The following is a 14,781-nucleotide window of genomic DNA, read 5'->3' on the forward strand; positions in this document are numbered from 1 at the left end:
TCTCTGCTTAGAGAAAGATTTCTCTCCTGTACCAGAGAACCGAAATCTCTGCAGATGACTACACACTGGCACACCGCAGGGAAGACATCACAAGCTCTGCCAGTGCTCAGGCAGCTTCCTAACTCTACTGACACTATCACACCACATTTTCCGATTGATTGAGTTGGGGAAGTAAGATTTCACTTCTCCACTCACATTACTGTAGTGGGGTTACTGCTACATAATGGCTGACACCCAGAGCCCAGGTAAATGATGCACTTCAGTGGTTCATGATGTGTGTCTTTTCCTACTATATATTGAACATGCTTTGGGATGAAGTCCCACATAGTAAATTATGAAAATACTTACAATATCACTTTTACTTTAAAATGTTATAATGAATTTAAACTAGAATACAACAAAACACACAAATACACCCCATTACTTGAGGAGACTGTGTCCTTCACCCTTGAACTATGTAGGCCTCCCAATGTTATACAAATAGAGCAATGTTACCTCTAGAACCAGACATCTAACTTATGGCAACACTCTGAGGTTCTTTGATGTATGTGTGGTTGACTCACTTCTTTAAACCTATTCAGGGTTATGGATCTAAGGTCAATAGGATCTTCATCATCAACACCATAAACCTCAGTTCTATCTTATTAATAGACTTATTTGTGGGCAGCAAGATTAATTTCCACTTTTATAGTGCTTGCCTCCAACCTAGTAGGTCTTACCCTGCCTGTTTCAGTGTGATCATTCAACATCTCTCTCTATCCAAAATAGACCAATTCAGCATTCTTTAGCTAAGCAATGCTCAGCTAATCACTGACTTAATAAATTAATGAGGAATGATAGCAGCCGTAGACTGTGGAGTTACAGATTAATTTATTGAATTTTGCAAAAACTTAACCTCTTGGTTGAGGGCCCACCTCCTGGCCATAGGACGGGGAGGCTAGGACCCCCAAAAGAATCAAGCAGGACCCCAACCACCAGTGGAGAAGACAAGGTGTGATCATTGTCCTAAACTCATTCCAGGAGGAAGAATGCTCATTTGAGGATGTTGGAGTAGGTTTTAATGTATCCGTGATAGGCCTCTGAGGACCTACACCCAAGTTGTTTAATAACATAAGCTTTGGCAAGTTGCGTAGGAAGCAACCCCCATCCTGAAGGAATGACCAGAGAATTGTTAAGGAGGAAATCCAGCATTTAATAGTACTTCATGGAGGTGAAAGAGAAACCAGGCCTGGGTCAAGGTTTTTCTCATGAACAAACAAGGAGTCGATAGGAGATGCTCCAGATAAGGTGTGAAACTGCATGGAGTTGGATAAATCAAGAAATCGTGGGAGATGATTTTCCAGTTGGCAAAGAACAATTTCCATAACTGGAGTTCAGTTTTGCAGTTTGCAGAAATGTCTACATAATGATGAAGGAAGGACAGTGAAAAAGTGAAATCAAGATGGGAAGAAAAAATGATGGGGCTTGAGGAATGATTTGCATAGTGTAATTAAGGTGGCCCAGCAGGGATTTTTTAGTGTAAAACTTAGTAGAGGAGTGTATAGAAATGTGCACAAAAGCTTGTCGTAAGGCAGGGAAGCAGAAAAATAGAATTGTGAATGATCCTGACGAATTCAGTAATTTGGGATAGACCAGATATTTTGTCCAGGGTGGGACACACCCCCAGTTTTCCGAAAACAGAAATAAAGGTGGATGAGGTTCTTGCTGAGGGTGTGTGAGGAAAATTGATGATAAGGCAAATCATTGAGAAGGATAAGAAAGAGGAGGTTGTAGTTATTCAAAATAGAAAGATTCAGCTAAGGTGTCAAAGATATTTTGGCTATTCTTGCAACCAAAGGTTAGACAAATTGCAAAGTACAATGTAGAATTTATGTCACCAACAAACACAAAAGAGGTGCAAGAAATCAGGGTTGAGAGGCATCGAGTGATGTCTTGAGAGATAAGAGAGATGTCAACTTTAGCATGCCAAGCTCCTGGGCCCACCATCTTGATAAGGGAAAGAGTGTGGTTGATCATGACATAATGCAAATCGGAGGTGAGAATGGGATTACTAACACGGGTGACATCATTAGAGGGTGCAGAGGAATGCTGAACATCTGAAGCTTGCTTGCTGTAGATATTAGCTAGTTATAGAGAAAAAAATATCATTTGGAGGTACAGTATTTCTTTTGAAAGGGATTTCATGCAGTTGAAGCATTCTCTGAAGCTTTGTTACAGTTGAGTTGGTGATGACAGGATGAACGAGGTGCGAATACAGATACTGCGCTGCAAATGTTTACGTCTGAGACTGAGGATTCCTGTAGAGTTCGCCAGCAATGAATAAGTATCATAATCATATTCTTTAGCGATATGTAGAAGCCTGCAAGGTACTGTATGACTGGGAAATGAGCTGTGCTGAGAAAAGGCAGGTGATTGAGGTGGCTTTACAGCAGAAAGAGAAGAAGAAGGTTATTGTAGTGAGTAGGAAATTCCTGGATACTACCTAAGAGTTTGTTGTCCATGAAGATCTATGGGGAAGTGAGATGCGCTAAGGTAATGGTAAATCGGAGTAGAGCACGGACTGTGTGATGCAAAAAGCAAGGAGTAGAGGGTGAAGTGTGGTTTATATGGGAAACTGAGGCAATTCTGTCAGGTTGTTTAGCTGTCAACATCCCTCCTGGCCTTTCATTAGAACTCAATCTAATAATTACCCTGTGTAAAATTAAGAAAATGGCACATTTCAAAATTTGAACTTGTTATTTTTTCTCTAAGATTGTCAGGAAATTTAATTCTGGATTCTTGCTTACTTTTCTGGACAGCAAGTTTCAAATGGAAGCTAAAGCAGTTCTGCTCCCTGTCCACTGTTCCTCAGGTGCTGCTTCAAAATGGAATGAAACTAAGGTAGTAGCCAGCAACACAATCTGGCCTTCTTTGTTATGTTCTGTAACATGATGACTTGCTTTAATGCACCTACTTTTATTTGGCATGATAGGCATATGGCACCAAATGAATAATTTACAAAGCCACAAGATACAGTCCTTGATCAAGTTGCTGGATTAAGGTGCTAGTAACATTTGGTAGATTGTCAGACTGTCTTCTACTGGTTTATTTATCCAAATAATAGCTGACCACATTCAAAAGCAGATAACTGCAGGTGACAGACCCCTCAGGCTAGCTACTTTAAAAGAGTTGTCGTCAAATATTAACTACATACAGTATGAAAACTGTATAGTATTGCTGTTCACTCTAAAAATGTAAAGATTTAATATTTAACATATTCCATACCAGTTTGGCTAACAGTTTTCTTAAATAATTTCATCGTTTTGAAATACCTAGGATGAAAGTGATGTCATACATGGAGAGAAGTATTAACACAATAGTGGTAGAGTGTTTAGAATGATAAACACTAATCTACAATTGTTAGGTAATCATTGGTAAGTCATTAGCTATCTATTTGCTATATAAATAGTGGCTACTGTCACAGAGTTTATTTCCAAGCTAAGAATATTCTGTAAACAATATGCTACTCCATCGGTAGAGGTGTTACTCCTAACTAAATTCTACTTATTTAATTGTTATATTAAGCACAATGTGCTCTCCCTTAATGCAATTTCTCACTTCTTTACCTAATCTATTCGGCAGTGGAACAGCTTCACTCAGGTGGGTGCTTCATTTAAATAATGATGAAGTGGGTCCCATCATATACAGTATTATATGGAAAGTTCTTTGGGATCTTTTGAGATGAAAAGTCATATAAACACTATATACTGTCGTAAATGCAAGAAATTCTTTAGCAGCATAATAGCAGCCGTAGTTATATAGTAATACTTAATATTAAGCAATTTAGCAATATTATTATTAATAAAAATGGTATTACTTTCACAGTTGGCTTTCTAAAAATCACAAAATCAAATGTACAGACACATTTAATACATGTGTCTAAGATGAGTATAAGAAAGACTGAAAATAACAGGACACCATTGAGTTTAAATTACTAGCTTAGTACTTTAAGTAGATAAGTGCATTTAAAATTTCATCCAGCCTTTAGTATAACGAGCCCAGTCTGGACTTCAGCCACATGGCTGGGGAGCCTGTCCTAGGTACCCACAAATTTAATCTACCAATTTAACTGGTTTGCCCATGAAGTTAAACTCTGTCTGATCATGTTATATTTTGCTTGGTTAAAATGATATTAAAATAGTAAAAAACTATTTTAGACTTAAGATTTCTAGATATATACCATCAATTACCATATTCAGTAGTTCTGTGAGATCCCAATAAAGATGATGATGATGATGATGATTTAAATCATTTCCTCATTGCTTCAGCCAACTCACGGTCATGGAGAATCTGGAGCATGCATTGGGCGGAATGTAGAATACACACAGAACAGGACACCAGTCCATCTCCGGGCACAAACAGAAACAGACATGTACACACTCACCCAAGGTCAAATTATCCCAGGAGCCAATTAACTTACAGTACCAACATGTTGTTCGAACATCAAACATACAGAGAACATACAAAATTCACATGTATATCACCCCAGGAATTTAACTCAGGGCCCCAACACTGTAACACACTGTGTCACTGTGCCACCTGTGTTGAAATATCCCAGAGCCTATCCTTTTAGGGTTTAGGGAGAAAGTACACCCTGGTGCCAGTCCATTGCAAGTAAAAACTAAATTCTGAAAATTAAAATTAAACATAAAGTTAATTATTTACACATCATGAAGTTTTAATGTTGTTTGTCAGATAGCATCTACTGGGTGTTGATTTACATTTTAACAATTAACTGTGCACAGCAATGGGTGACATTACAATGCGTCCAAACTACATTTCAACATAACACAACCTGACAACTGTACAGTACCTGAAGGAAGGTACAGTACAATTATATTCTGTCTAAATATCTGTAATTATGTTTAATAAGATGAACTTAACGTTTGCAGTTGGACAAACAGTTGTTAACTTTATTTGGATTGAGTTAAGGTATATGATATATAATATTCAAGCTCTTATATCAGTGACCATTGTAAGGAGCACTAGAATTGACAATAGCCTCACCATCAAAGTGGTTACCCAGCGAACAAACCAGCCGTTCAGCGCTTTAACAGCTGGCTGCCGAAGTGAGCTGTGGGTGGGGAGGAATTTGTGTCCGATTCCTCCCTCTGCTTTCAAACAGGGTGGAGTTTCCATGAGTTCATTAGAGGAATGGGTCAGGGGGAAACCAGATACAACAGAATCAAGGGGAAGCAAAGTTGCTCGCAGTTGTTCTGGACAATCTATTCTTTTTCCAGTGTTAAAAATTCATCTACCTCGATTTTGTTCTCGAAGTTCTGTCTCCGGTTCTATTTACTTACTAGTTGTTTTTAATAGGAATATTAATACCTGATATAAACAAGTGGCACTGTTTTTCTTCCTTTGACTTGTTTTGCACTACTGCTTTCTGAAGATGCACACCACTCAGAAGGACACTACTTACACCAAGATTTTTGTTGGAGGTTTACCTTATCATACAACGGACTCGAGTCTCAGGAAATATTTCGAAGTGTTTGGTGAAATAGAGGAAGCCGTAGTCATTACTGACCGGCAAACAGGCAAATCCAGGGGATATGGATTCGTAAGTATTTAATATGCTCATCCGCAATTTTAATTGCCGTTGCAAGTGTTCAGTCGAAACAGATTGATTATTTTAATCAGACCTTCAAAATCGCGCTCGGAGATGTTTCTTTTTCGTCCACACTTTTGGGGTTTTAGTGCAAAGCTGAAGGTCTCGTGACCGAGTACCTGAAAAAGGTGATGTAGGAAAAAAACTCCGTTAAGTTGCGTTAAGATGGCCAATGTTAAGAGTAGCTCTAGTAAACCATATCAACCAAAGAAGGTTCCACTGCCGAAACATTGTTTTTCTTCTCTTTTCAGCAGGGAATAAATATTTACTTGTTCCTCTAGTAAACAATGATGGTTAACTGTGCTTGCGAGTAATTAAAACAAACGCAGATGTATAATACCTTTCGGGATAACTTGCCGTGGTGGAAAACATGGGGAAACTACTGTTGTTCATTCTCTGTTTGCTCCTTCTGTTTGTTTATGAAGTGCAGATGCTTACTAATCTGAACGAGAATAATTAAATACTGACGTCATAACTGTCATTGCATTTCATTTTGAGCCATTTCATTTAAGTGTTATTGAGCTTGCGTGTAAACCTTAAATGATAATACATAAGGAGAAATACTATATAAGCCTTTACATCATGTTCCGGTATTCTGCTGATAATTTGTCATCCAAAATTATCTAAATGTGGGTTAACAAGGATATAAATATTTCAGTCATTTAACAAGGACTTATTTGTAGGGATATGAGTTTCCCCCTAGTTTTTTGGTTATTAAAGAATTAACACAATTTTCGTGTAAGATTAGTTTACAAAATCATACTAAATTACAAATGCACTATTTGCAGATTGACTGCAAAATCTATAATAGCCATACTCCTAATTTAAACAGCACTGAATAGTGTATACGCTTGCACATCCAAACACCAATATTATTTTGGTTATTAGCAAAAAATAAGGGATTAACGGTTTTCAGCATGCGTATTGGTATATTCTCTTTCTCTGTAGTGTTCTCTGAGTTCACAATTCTAAATAAGAGTGTTTTTTCCCTGTATTTCTTAATAAATACTGTATCGCCATTGTAGGAATGGGTTCTCATGATATTGTTTGTGTCTTTGAGGTCACCATGGCTGACAGAGCTGCTGCTGAAAGGGCCTGTAAAGATCCCAATCCTATCATAGATGGCAGGAAAGCAAATGTCAACTTGGCGTATCTAGGAGCTAAACCAAGGGTAATGCAACCAGGTAAGTAGACCACTTCCTTTTAAGATGTCTGAGGATCTAATCTGTGTCAAAAGAATTTTAAATCCCTCAAATCCTTCAAATCTGTGAGATGCAGTAGTGTAACTGTATAATCAATACATCAAAATAAAACTGCATACAGTATGTCAAGAAAATATTAACTTTTTAAACACTGTTAGTAAATTCACTTCACCCTGTTTCAAAATGCAGATGAAACATTTGATTTGACCTGACATTTCAAATACTTTGTTGCTTTAGGATTATAGATTGTGCAGAAAAGATTTGACATAAAATTAGCTTTTTGTTGGCTATCAAAAAAGCAAATAGCTAATCTTAAACTGCTTTTGTAAACAGTATATTTAGTGTAATTTGCTAAATAGTAAATGTTTTTTATTACATTTAAAATACAATAATTAGGTGTATTGGTTTCTTTTAAAACGTGTCTTATTTTTTAGGTTTTACCTTTGGTGTTCAGCAATTCCCACCTGCATTCATCCAGCGGCCTTATGGGTATGTTGTTGTCCTTGAACATGAATACTGTATTTTATAAATAGCACTCTAAATTCTATATTCTGTACATGAACTTTTTCTGTGGAAACTCAGAACTGTATGTGGAAATATTAATTTAAATTATTTTTTTCTGTTTCCTTTTCAAAATGTTAAATTTTCTTGTAGTATGTTTTGGTTAACAAGAATAAGTTATTATGATTATGTGCCTGAGTCAAGTACTGTTGTCAACCTTAATTTGAGCCTAGTGAAAATGACCACCAAATCATTAATATTTGTTGTGCAAAGAGGTGTGTTTTTATGGAAGTCCACATGTTCTCATTCAAGCTTGACTCAATGTTATCTATTTCTTTCTGATCTGACAGGATCGTTTACAGTTAAGATAACTGATGTCATGAGAAGGATATGATGATATGAGGTGGAATAGCTCTGATCCGCATTGAGCAGATCTAAAACTGTTACCAGTAGACTCAAACACACACAAACAAGCTAAAATGGTGATTAACGATGCATGTATGTTTTTTCTTTTAATAGTCAATAGACCTGTGTGTGCTTTCTTACTGTAATGAAGTGGTGTTGATAGCTAAACTGTGTGCTTTTATTTAATGGAAAAAAGCTGAATTAAGGATTTGGGTTTTTTTTTTTTCATTTTTGTTGAGGAGTGTTGACTTTGCCCATGGGGAGCAAACGGTCTTTTTTGTTTTTATGCTTTTTATGCTGCAGCCTGCAATTTCTTTTTTGTTGTTTAACAAATATTTTTTGTTGGAGTGAGTGCAAACTTTCTGTGTGAAGTTGATGACGAATATTTCACTTGTTGCTTGCATGTTGCGGGAATTTTCTTTCCATTTCTTTTGGTTTTGATGTTGGTTTGTTCCCTTCTATTAACTACATGCTTACACTGTCACCTCCTTAGAAGGGAATGCCTTGCTTCCCTGGTCTCCTTTTAGTTTCTCTTTGTAAATACTTCAGGTTCAGTGTGTGTATTCCCTGTATGTCTGACATTGTAGAGATAGCCCACTACCAAAGAGCTCCTGTAGCTCTGCTCTTTGTCAGGCATTGGTTAGGAGGTGTAAAAACACAGATTCTAAATCCGCTGTAGAGTTTAATCTTTATAGTATACATGGAACTGTTGTGTGTTTGGTGAAAGAGAGGGTTTTGTTATAAATCATTGAAATACAGTAATACAGAATAGCTGGGGGGCATCTGGTAGTGGTATTTATTAAGCATTGTCCTCCTTAGACTAACAGCATACTAACAGGGTTAAAGTTTTTTATATCATGGACAGATATTCTGCGTATATAATTGATGTGTTGTTTTTATTGAAGAACATATCAGACTTTTGAAATATTGCAAAAAATACATGTATTTAATACTATTACATCCCCGGCCTTTATTATGCAAGGGGGATTTATATTATGAGCATGTAGAAATAAAAGCAATAGAGATGTTTTTTGTCTCAAATGTTTCCTCTGTTCTAAACCACATATTTCTGTACCCAGAAAATATTGAGTACACAAGTGCACAAAGTGAATCAGTAGTTTTGAAACATTGTGGCTGTCATTGAGGTGAAACATTAACAATACAGTAGCTGAACACCAGGGCTATACACATAAACAGATCAACATAAAAAAATCAATTGAAATGTTGTATCAAAAGTATAACTCATTGTTGATGTTAAATTACTCCCTTTCTCAAATTAATTGGGAAAGTTAGATCTGTTTCACAGTGATAAATAATGGATGATTTAAACCCAGCAAAAAACAACAGGTGGTCAGTGGAATAGCAGAATTAATATTTCCTTAATGGTTACCCATGTGATTGACAAAGAGTCTATATATAGCCCTGAAGTTTCAAAGACCACTGAGGTCAGCCTTAAAAATAAATTTATATTGAGGAGCATGCAGTATTACACAAATGCTGGGTCAATCTGTAAGTTTGGAATGTTTTGTGTTCTTGCTAATTAAGAAAAAAACTTCTTCTAGTTTGAAAATTGCAAATTTTCTAAGAATGTGTTTACATAAACGTTTTATCTGTAGCACACTAAAGACAGTTCCTGACATTGAATGACAGGCATTCAATTTAATAAAGCATAACTATCCACACTCTGTGGTAAGAAAAGCAGGGTTATTATGTTGAGAAGTGATATATAATTTAACATGTCTTTTTTTAATTTTCATACTTGGCAGCCTTTTCTTTGAAAGCAACCAACCTAAAGTATATGTCGGAGCATTTTTTCTTTTGGCAAGATGAGGTCTTCATCTGTATGAGAGTACAAGAAAGAGGTTTTCTCTGATGTGCACACAAGAGGGAGATTAAGAAATGGCACAGGGTGGGTTAAGAGTGGAAAAGGAATTCCAGAACATGCAAGGAATATCTCTTGTATGGAAACATGTTCCCTTTGACCTTATACAGCCTTTTGGATGATACCAGAATAAAAATAGCTCTGCTTCAGCCCTCCCTGTCAGTCAGTGGGGTGCTAAAGAGCACACTGCCAGACTCTGTGCTTCTGATTCCCATATGACTTAGCTTGACAGATAAGATTTCTTGCCCCACCACCTGTTCCCTGTGCTCCAGAGTTTAATTTAAAAAAAAACACTTTAAGGGGGTTGTGTGCTAACTGTATACAAGCACCTGTAGCCATTTATCTTGCTGTCGCCTTTTCTTTTCCTGTAAATAATAGAGGGCCACGTTGTGAAATTTACCAGAAGTTCTGGAAACATAAAAAATCTGAAAAAACAACTTTCATTTATAAATTAATTTTCTCAGTGTAATACAGAAAGACAAATCAAGTCAGTTTAAAATAACATTTAGCTACAGATAAAATTTTAAACCAATCAGCAAGGTATTCATTTTCATTGCATTGGGTTATTACCTAGTAATGACAACTGTTTGCAACCCATTATTTAAGAAACCTTTGCATACTTTATGTTCAAAGACAGGGGGGCTTTCAGTAAATATTTTAATAAGGACTGTTCCTTTAAACACTATACCCATTAATTGTGCTTTACATGTTGTAACTTTCCAATGTCTTCAGTCTTAACTGTAAATAAACTTTCAGATATACAGGTAAGGGAAATGTAAATTCCTTTACTTTGGAAGTTGTTAAACCTTGTCAAAATTTTACATTTCAAAAGTGTTTTTTATTAAGTTATGCTGTTCACACAGATATTTCACTTCTTTGCTTTACAAAGAAGTATCATGGCCTTTTGTAGCTGAGCAATCTGTTAACTCTTTAACTCGTGTCTTTTGGCTTTATGTAAGTGGGCAGATATTGAAGGCCTGCAGTGTAAGTGTAAGTGTTTGACTATAACATTGCTTTTGATATTTCAGTGTACTGAGATGCACAAGTGCTGAGTTTTTCTGCTTTGTTGTCAAAGGATGACAATTTAAACAGAGTGAGAGCTGCACTGGAGTTTTAGATGTATTCTTTTTTGTCTTTAATGAGTGATTCTGCTGTGTATATGACACTTGTGGATTTTGTGTTGACATTTTTGTGACGCCTGCATTCTTTGTTTTTTTTAATAAGGGTGATCGGGGTTGTGCAGCTGTGAACTACATAATGGATTGCTGAGTATGCAAATTATATAGGGTTGCCATAATAGACTATTCTTTTTTTACAGGTTTGAAATTTGTGGAATTTGTTACGTTTCCTTTTTGAAGTTGTTGCTGTAAGAAATTGGAGCATTTTCCCATATTATAGAAAAAAGTGATTCAAGTAAAATTGATAAACAACATGTCTTTCAACAGTTTGTTGTGGGATTATTAAGGCACTTTAGAGTTCAAATCGTAAAAACTGATTCTGGTGTATTGTCTCATAAACCTGCACTTTTGCTTTGCTATGTTTGAGATATTCACACAGTGAAAATGAGCATTCATAACAAATGCTCTAATAATAAAAGTAGTACTTATAAAATCTGTCTACACCCAGACCATTTCTGACAAATTATTTTATACAGCTATATATTTACAATTCTTCAATATTAGTGATATACTATAATACCTGCTGTCCTAGAACTAATTTGAGATTACCATAAGTGTCTCAGTGGCTAACCCGTTGTATTTATTTGTAGAACAAACACTTCTGGAGAAGGCATAGAGCCTCTACCCTTTGTTAGTTGGTGCACTATTGTATTGTATGGTTTTGAAAGTAGCTTTTTATGTAAATAGGTGAAAATCAGAAGTGAAAAATACAATGCATTGCTGTGAATATTAATAGGTTGAGAGTCATATTGATTAGGGTGAAGTACGAAGGGATTAATAATCTGAAATAAACTGATGGCATGCAACAGGAGGTCCTCCCTCATTGTGATGGGTGCTTGTTAAATCAAATACTGTTCATAACATCCTAAGGGATTTGTTTAATGAGACCCAGGGAATGGTAGGCGAGAAAAACTATCCAGCTGTCAAAATGGCAATGACATTACCACAATGCCCATTCATTCCCCTCTAAGCATGGCTTACACAGCAAGGCAAACAAAAGCAACACAAAGTGCACATGACACACAGTGCACACTGAGTCAAAAGTTTATCAGCAGCATTATATCCAAAAACTATAATCAATACAATAGCAGCTGTGTACAGAAGTCATTTTAACGTTTATAAATTTCTATTTTGGCAACCCTATGTATCTAATAACAACTACATGGAGTTTTCTGAAATGTAATGGTTTATTTGAAGTTTTTGTTGTGTATTGTATCTTTAAAATGCTGATGGCTACTTTTTCTGCCCTGCAGGATCCCTGCCCATTATGTCTATCCTCAGGCCTTTGTACAGCCCAGCGTTGTTATTCCACACGTACAGCCAGCTGCAGCTACAGCAGCTGCCACCTCTCCATACATCGACTACACTGGTGCTGCCTATGCACAGTATTCAGCCGCTGCCACTGCCGCCGCCGCCGCCGCCTATGAGCAGTACCCCTATGCAGCTTCCCCTGCAGCAGCCGGCTACGTGACCACTGCTGGCTATGGCTACGCAGTCCAGCAGCCCCTTGCAGCTGCAGCTCCTGGATCAGCGGCTGCCGCAGCCGCGGCCTTTGGGCAGTACCAACCACAGCAACTGCAGACTGACCGTATGCAATAGCACCTGGACATCTGCAGTAACAACCGCAATGGCCTTGAGAGCTGGGTGGGGGGTATTTCTTGGCTTTCCAACTTGCAGTGATTCTGAAAGCAAAACTTTATAAAAAAAAAAAACCTGAATATTATCTTTTTTGTTTTATCATACTTGATATTTATTAAAAGACAAAAACAGCAAAAAACTGTAGTGTTAAAGTTGATCTTAAATCCTGCTGTCTGTAAAAAGAACACATGGATGTTTTCTTTCTGCAAAAGATTGGGTCATTTTTAGAGATGTCCCTAATTGATATAATAGATAAGTTATTTATTATTGGTAAAGTGTTTGAGGGCTCGGTTGTATGGTCTTCACAAGTGCATTGATTTTTCTGGTTATCAGGGAAATGCAGTATTTTTCAGCTAATTTAACAAATTTGCAGATCAGGGAATAATAGAAATAAGCCTGTAAAATAATAATAAGATGTATCTAATTCTATGCGAGTTATTTTTGCTCTTCCAAATGCTGAATGTCCTTTCTGACTTTCATTTTGACCTATGCAATTTTTTTTTGTTTCAGGAAACTAAAAGTTTGATATCTCTTTTTAAAGGGCACCGAACAATTAAAGGCAATCTGTCAGTTTCCAAAATAATAACGACGATGAAAAAACAGCTAAAAATTATTGATGGACAGGCACCAAAGTTCCTTTCTCTCTTGTGTTCTGCCTGAGTGGAACTCTGGAGTGAGCAGTGCGGAATAAAAGGGTGCAGCAGCTGTCTGGACAATCAATAACACAGACAGCTCTGGAAAGAACACATCACTTGTGTATGTTTGATGAGCTGTCACATTTTAATCCCTCTCCCCGTCCGTTTGGGAAACTTTAACTACTGGTGTCAGCTATTCCAATTCTGCAACAGGATCAGCCCTTGACTACAACAGACTTCTCTTTTTATGTATTGCACCTGTCCATGCCTTTTTGAATGAAATGCAGGAGAAAAAAAATGTGAAACTTAACCCTTTAAAACATGCTATTTCAGCTGACTTGTGTATGTTAACTTACCATACAACTCTTATCCTAATAGGTTAAAATAAATTTCTGTTCACTGCAAAAAGATGTATTATGCAAACCTTTATTTTGTTTAAAAGCAGCACTGACGTTTTAAAGGGTTAAATATTAGAATGTGGTTCTTACTGTGCCTTATATTATTTGTAATACTATTTAAAAGAAAATATATTTATTTTGAGCATTTTGACTATGTTGCGCACTAAGGAAGGAAACTTAGTTGCAGTACTGTATAAATTAATCTTATGTTTTCATCTCATGGCTTATAAATTATTTAGTAGGAGTTATCTGTAGCATAATAAGTATTCAATGAGAAAAATGTTGACTAGGTATATACTATTACGTATGCACTGTTTAGTGATATTTTTGCCTTTGAATTTTAGAAATTGACATTAAATATTTGCTAGTTTAGCAGCTTTTCTGTGAAACATTTTAAATGCTGACCTCTTGATGTATCAATGCTCCTTGTATTTAAAAAATGAAAAAAAACACAAATGCTGCTTTATGTATTAGAAGGTGTTGTCTTCTGAAGTCTAAGTACTTGTGCTTTTATTGTTAATCGTTTTCAAATGGACTGTTTTACACTGTTGGGAATTTTGATACTTGAACAATTTCTTACAAGGGAAAAAATATTTTTAAAGATCCTTTTTACATCATGGATAATAGAAAGCATTTGCATACAGCCAGTGTTATACAATTTAAAAGCAATGGTCCTGTTGGTATTCAGTTTATAATTTCAGAATTTCAATACTTATTTAACCTGAATTAAAATAAAAATGATATGTAAGTCCTAATTTTGCTGTATTTATTTTTGAGAAATATACAACTTTAATGAAAGGGAGGTTTAATGGCACTTCAATGTACATTTTCTTTTGATTTTTTTTTTACATTTACAATTCAGAAAATGAGTGTGATTTTAAATATGGGAAGTCTGCTGTAATTTAGTTCAAGTTACACATCGATTTTCACTGACAGAAGCAGGTTGCTGCAATATTGAATCTTTATTAAAAATTGCTTAAATTGCAAGTGACATCAAAAGAATCATTAGTTTAATTTTACTATTTTCTGAAGATTCTTAGTAAGATTCTTCTGGTCTTTTTTCCACAACTAGAATGGAGGGTAAAGGTTTTGCGTAAAGCAGACAGTTAAGAAGCACTGTTCTGGAAGAGGAACTTGCCAGAAAAGAAAATGAACAACAAAAAAAATGCTAGTCTGGGAGCTTCGTTTCAGTGTTGAATAGAGGAGTATTTTTTTCAAAACTACGGCACTTAAATCACAGAGAACTGCTGGCCTTTGAATAGGTTTCCATAATTGCACTGTCTTACCTAATC

General features: G+C 36.1%; 1 protein-coding gene across 3 annotated transcripts; it reads left to right on the forward strand.

Moving 5' to 3' along the window:
* The first annotated feature begins 5,170 nt into the window (after positions 1 to 5,170).
* rbm24a (RNA binding motif protein 24a) lies at positions 5,171 to 14,244 on the forward strand. Of its 3 annotated transcripts, none has more exons than XM_015357534.2 (5): positions 5,171 to 5,602; positions 6,711 to 6,834; positions 7,287 to 7,341; positions 12,072 to 12,462; positions 12,967 to 14,244. In XM_015357534.2, the coding sequence occupies exons 1-4, from the start codon at positions 5,435 to 5,437 to the stop codon at positions 12,415 to 12,417; spliced, it is 693 nt and encodes a 230-aa protein (XP_015213020.1). In that variant the 5' UTR covers positions 5,171 to 5,434; the 3' UTR covers positions 12,418 to 12,462; positions 12,967 to 14,244. The 3 variants fall into 3 exon arrangements, with proteins under 3 accessions (XP_015213020.1, XP_015213021.1, XP_006635821.1); XM_015357535.2 differs by having other exon boundaries at positions 12,998 to 14,244; XM_006635758.3 differs by having other exon boundaries at positions 12,072 to 14,244.
* The last annotated feature ends 537 nt before the right edge of the window (positions 14,245 to 14,781 follow it).

The sequence above is a fragment of the Lepisosteus oculatus genome, chromosome 10 (assembly GCF_040954835.1).
Source record: "Lepisosteus oculatus isolate fLepOcu1 chromosome 10, fLepOcu1.hap2, whole genome shotgun sequence".
In the NCBI taxonomy this organism is placed as follows: domain Eukaryota; kingdom Metazoa; phylum Chordata; class Actinopteri; order Semionotiformes; family Lepisosteidae; genus Lepisosteus; species Lepisosteus oculatus.

Excerpts from the sequence above, each read along its gene's own strand:
- rbm24a (XM_006635758.3), top strand. The coding sequence starts at position 5,435 with ATGCACACCACTCAGAAGGACACTACTTACACCAAGATTTTTGTTGGA. Across the intron at positions 5,603-6,710 it reads AATCCAGGGGATATGGATTC|GTCACCATGGCTGACAGAGC; the intron begins GTAAGTATTTAA and ends TGTGTCTTTGAG. Across the intron at positions 7,342-12,071 it reads TTCATCCAGCGGCCTTATGG|GATCCCTGCCCATTATGTCT; the intron begins GTATGTTGTTGT and ends TCTGCCCTGCAG.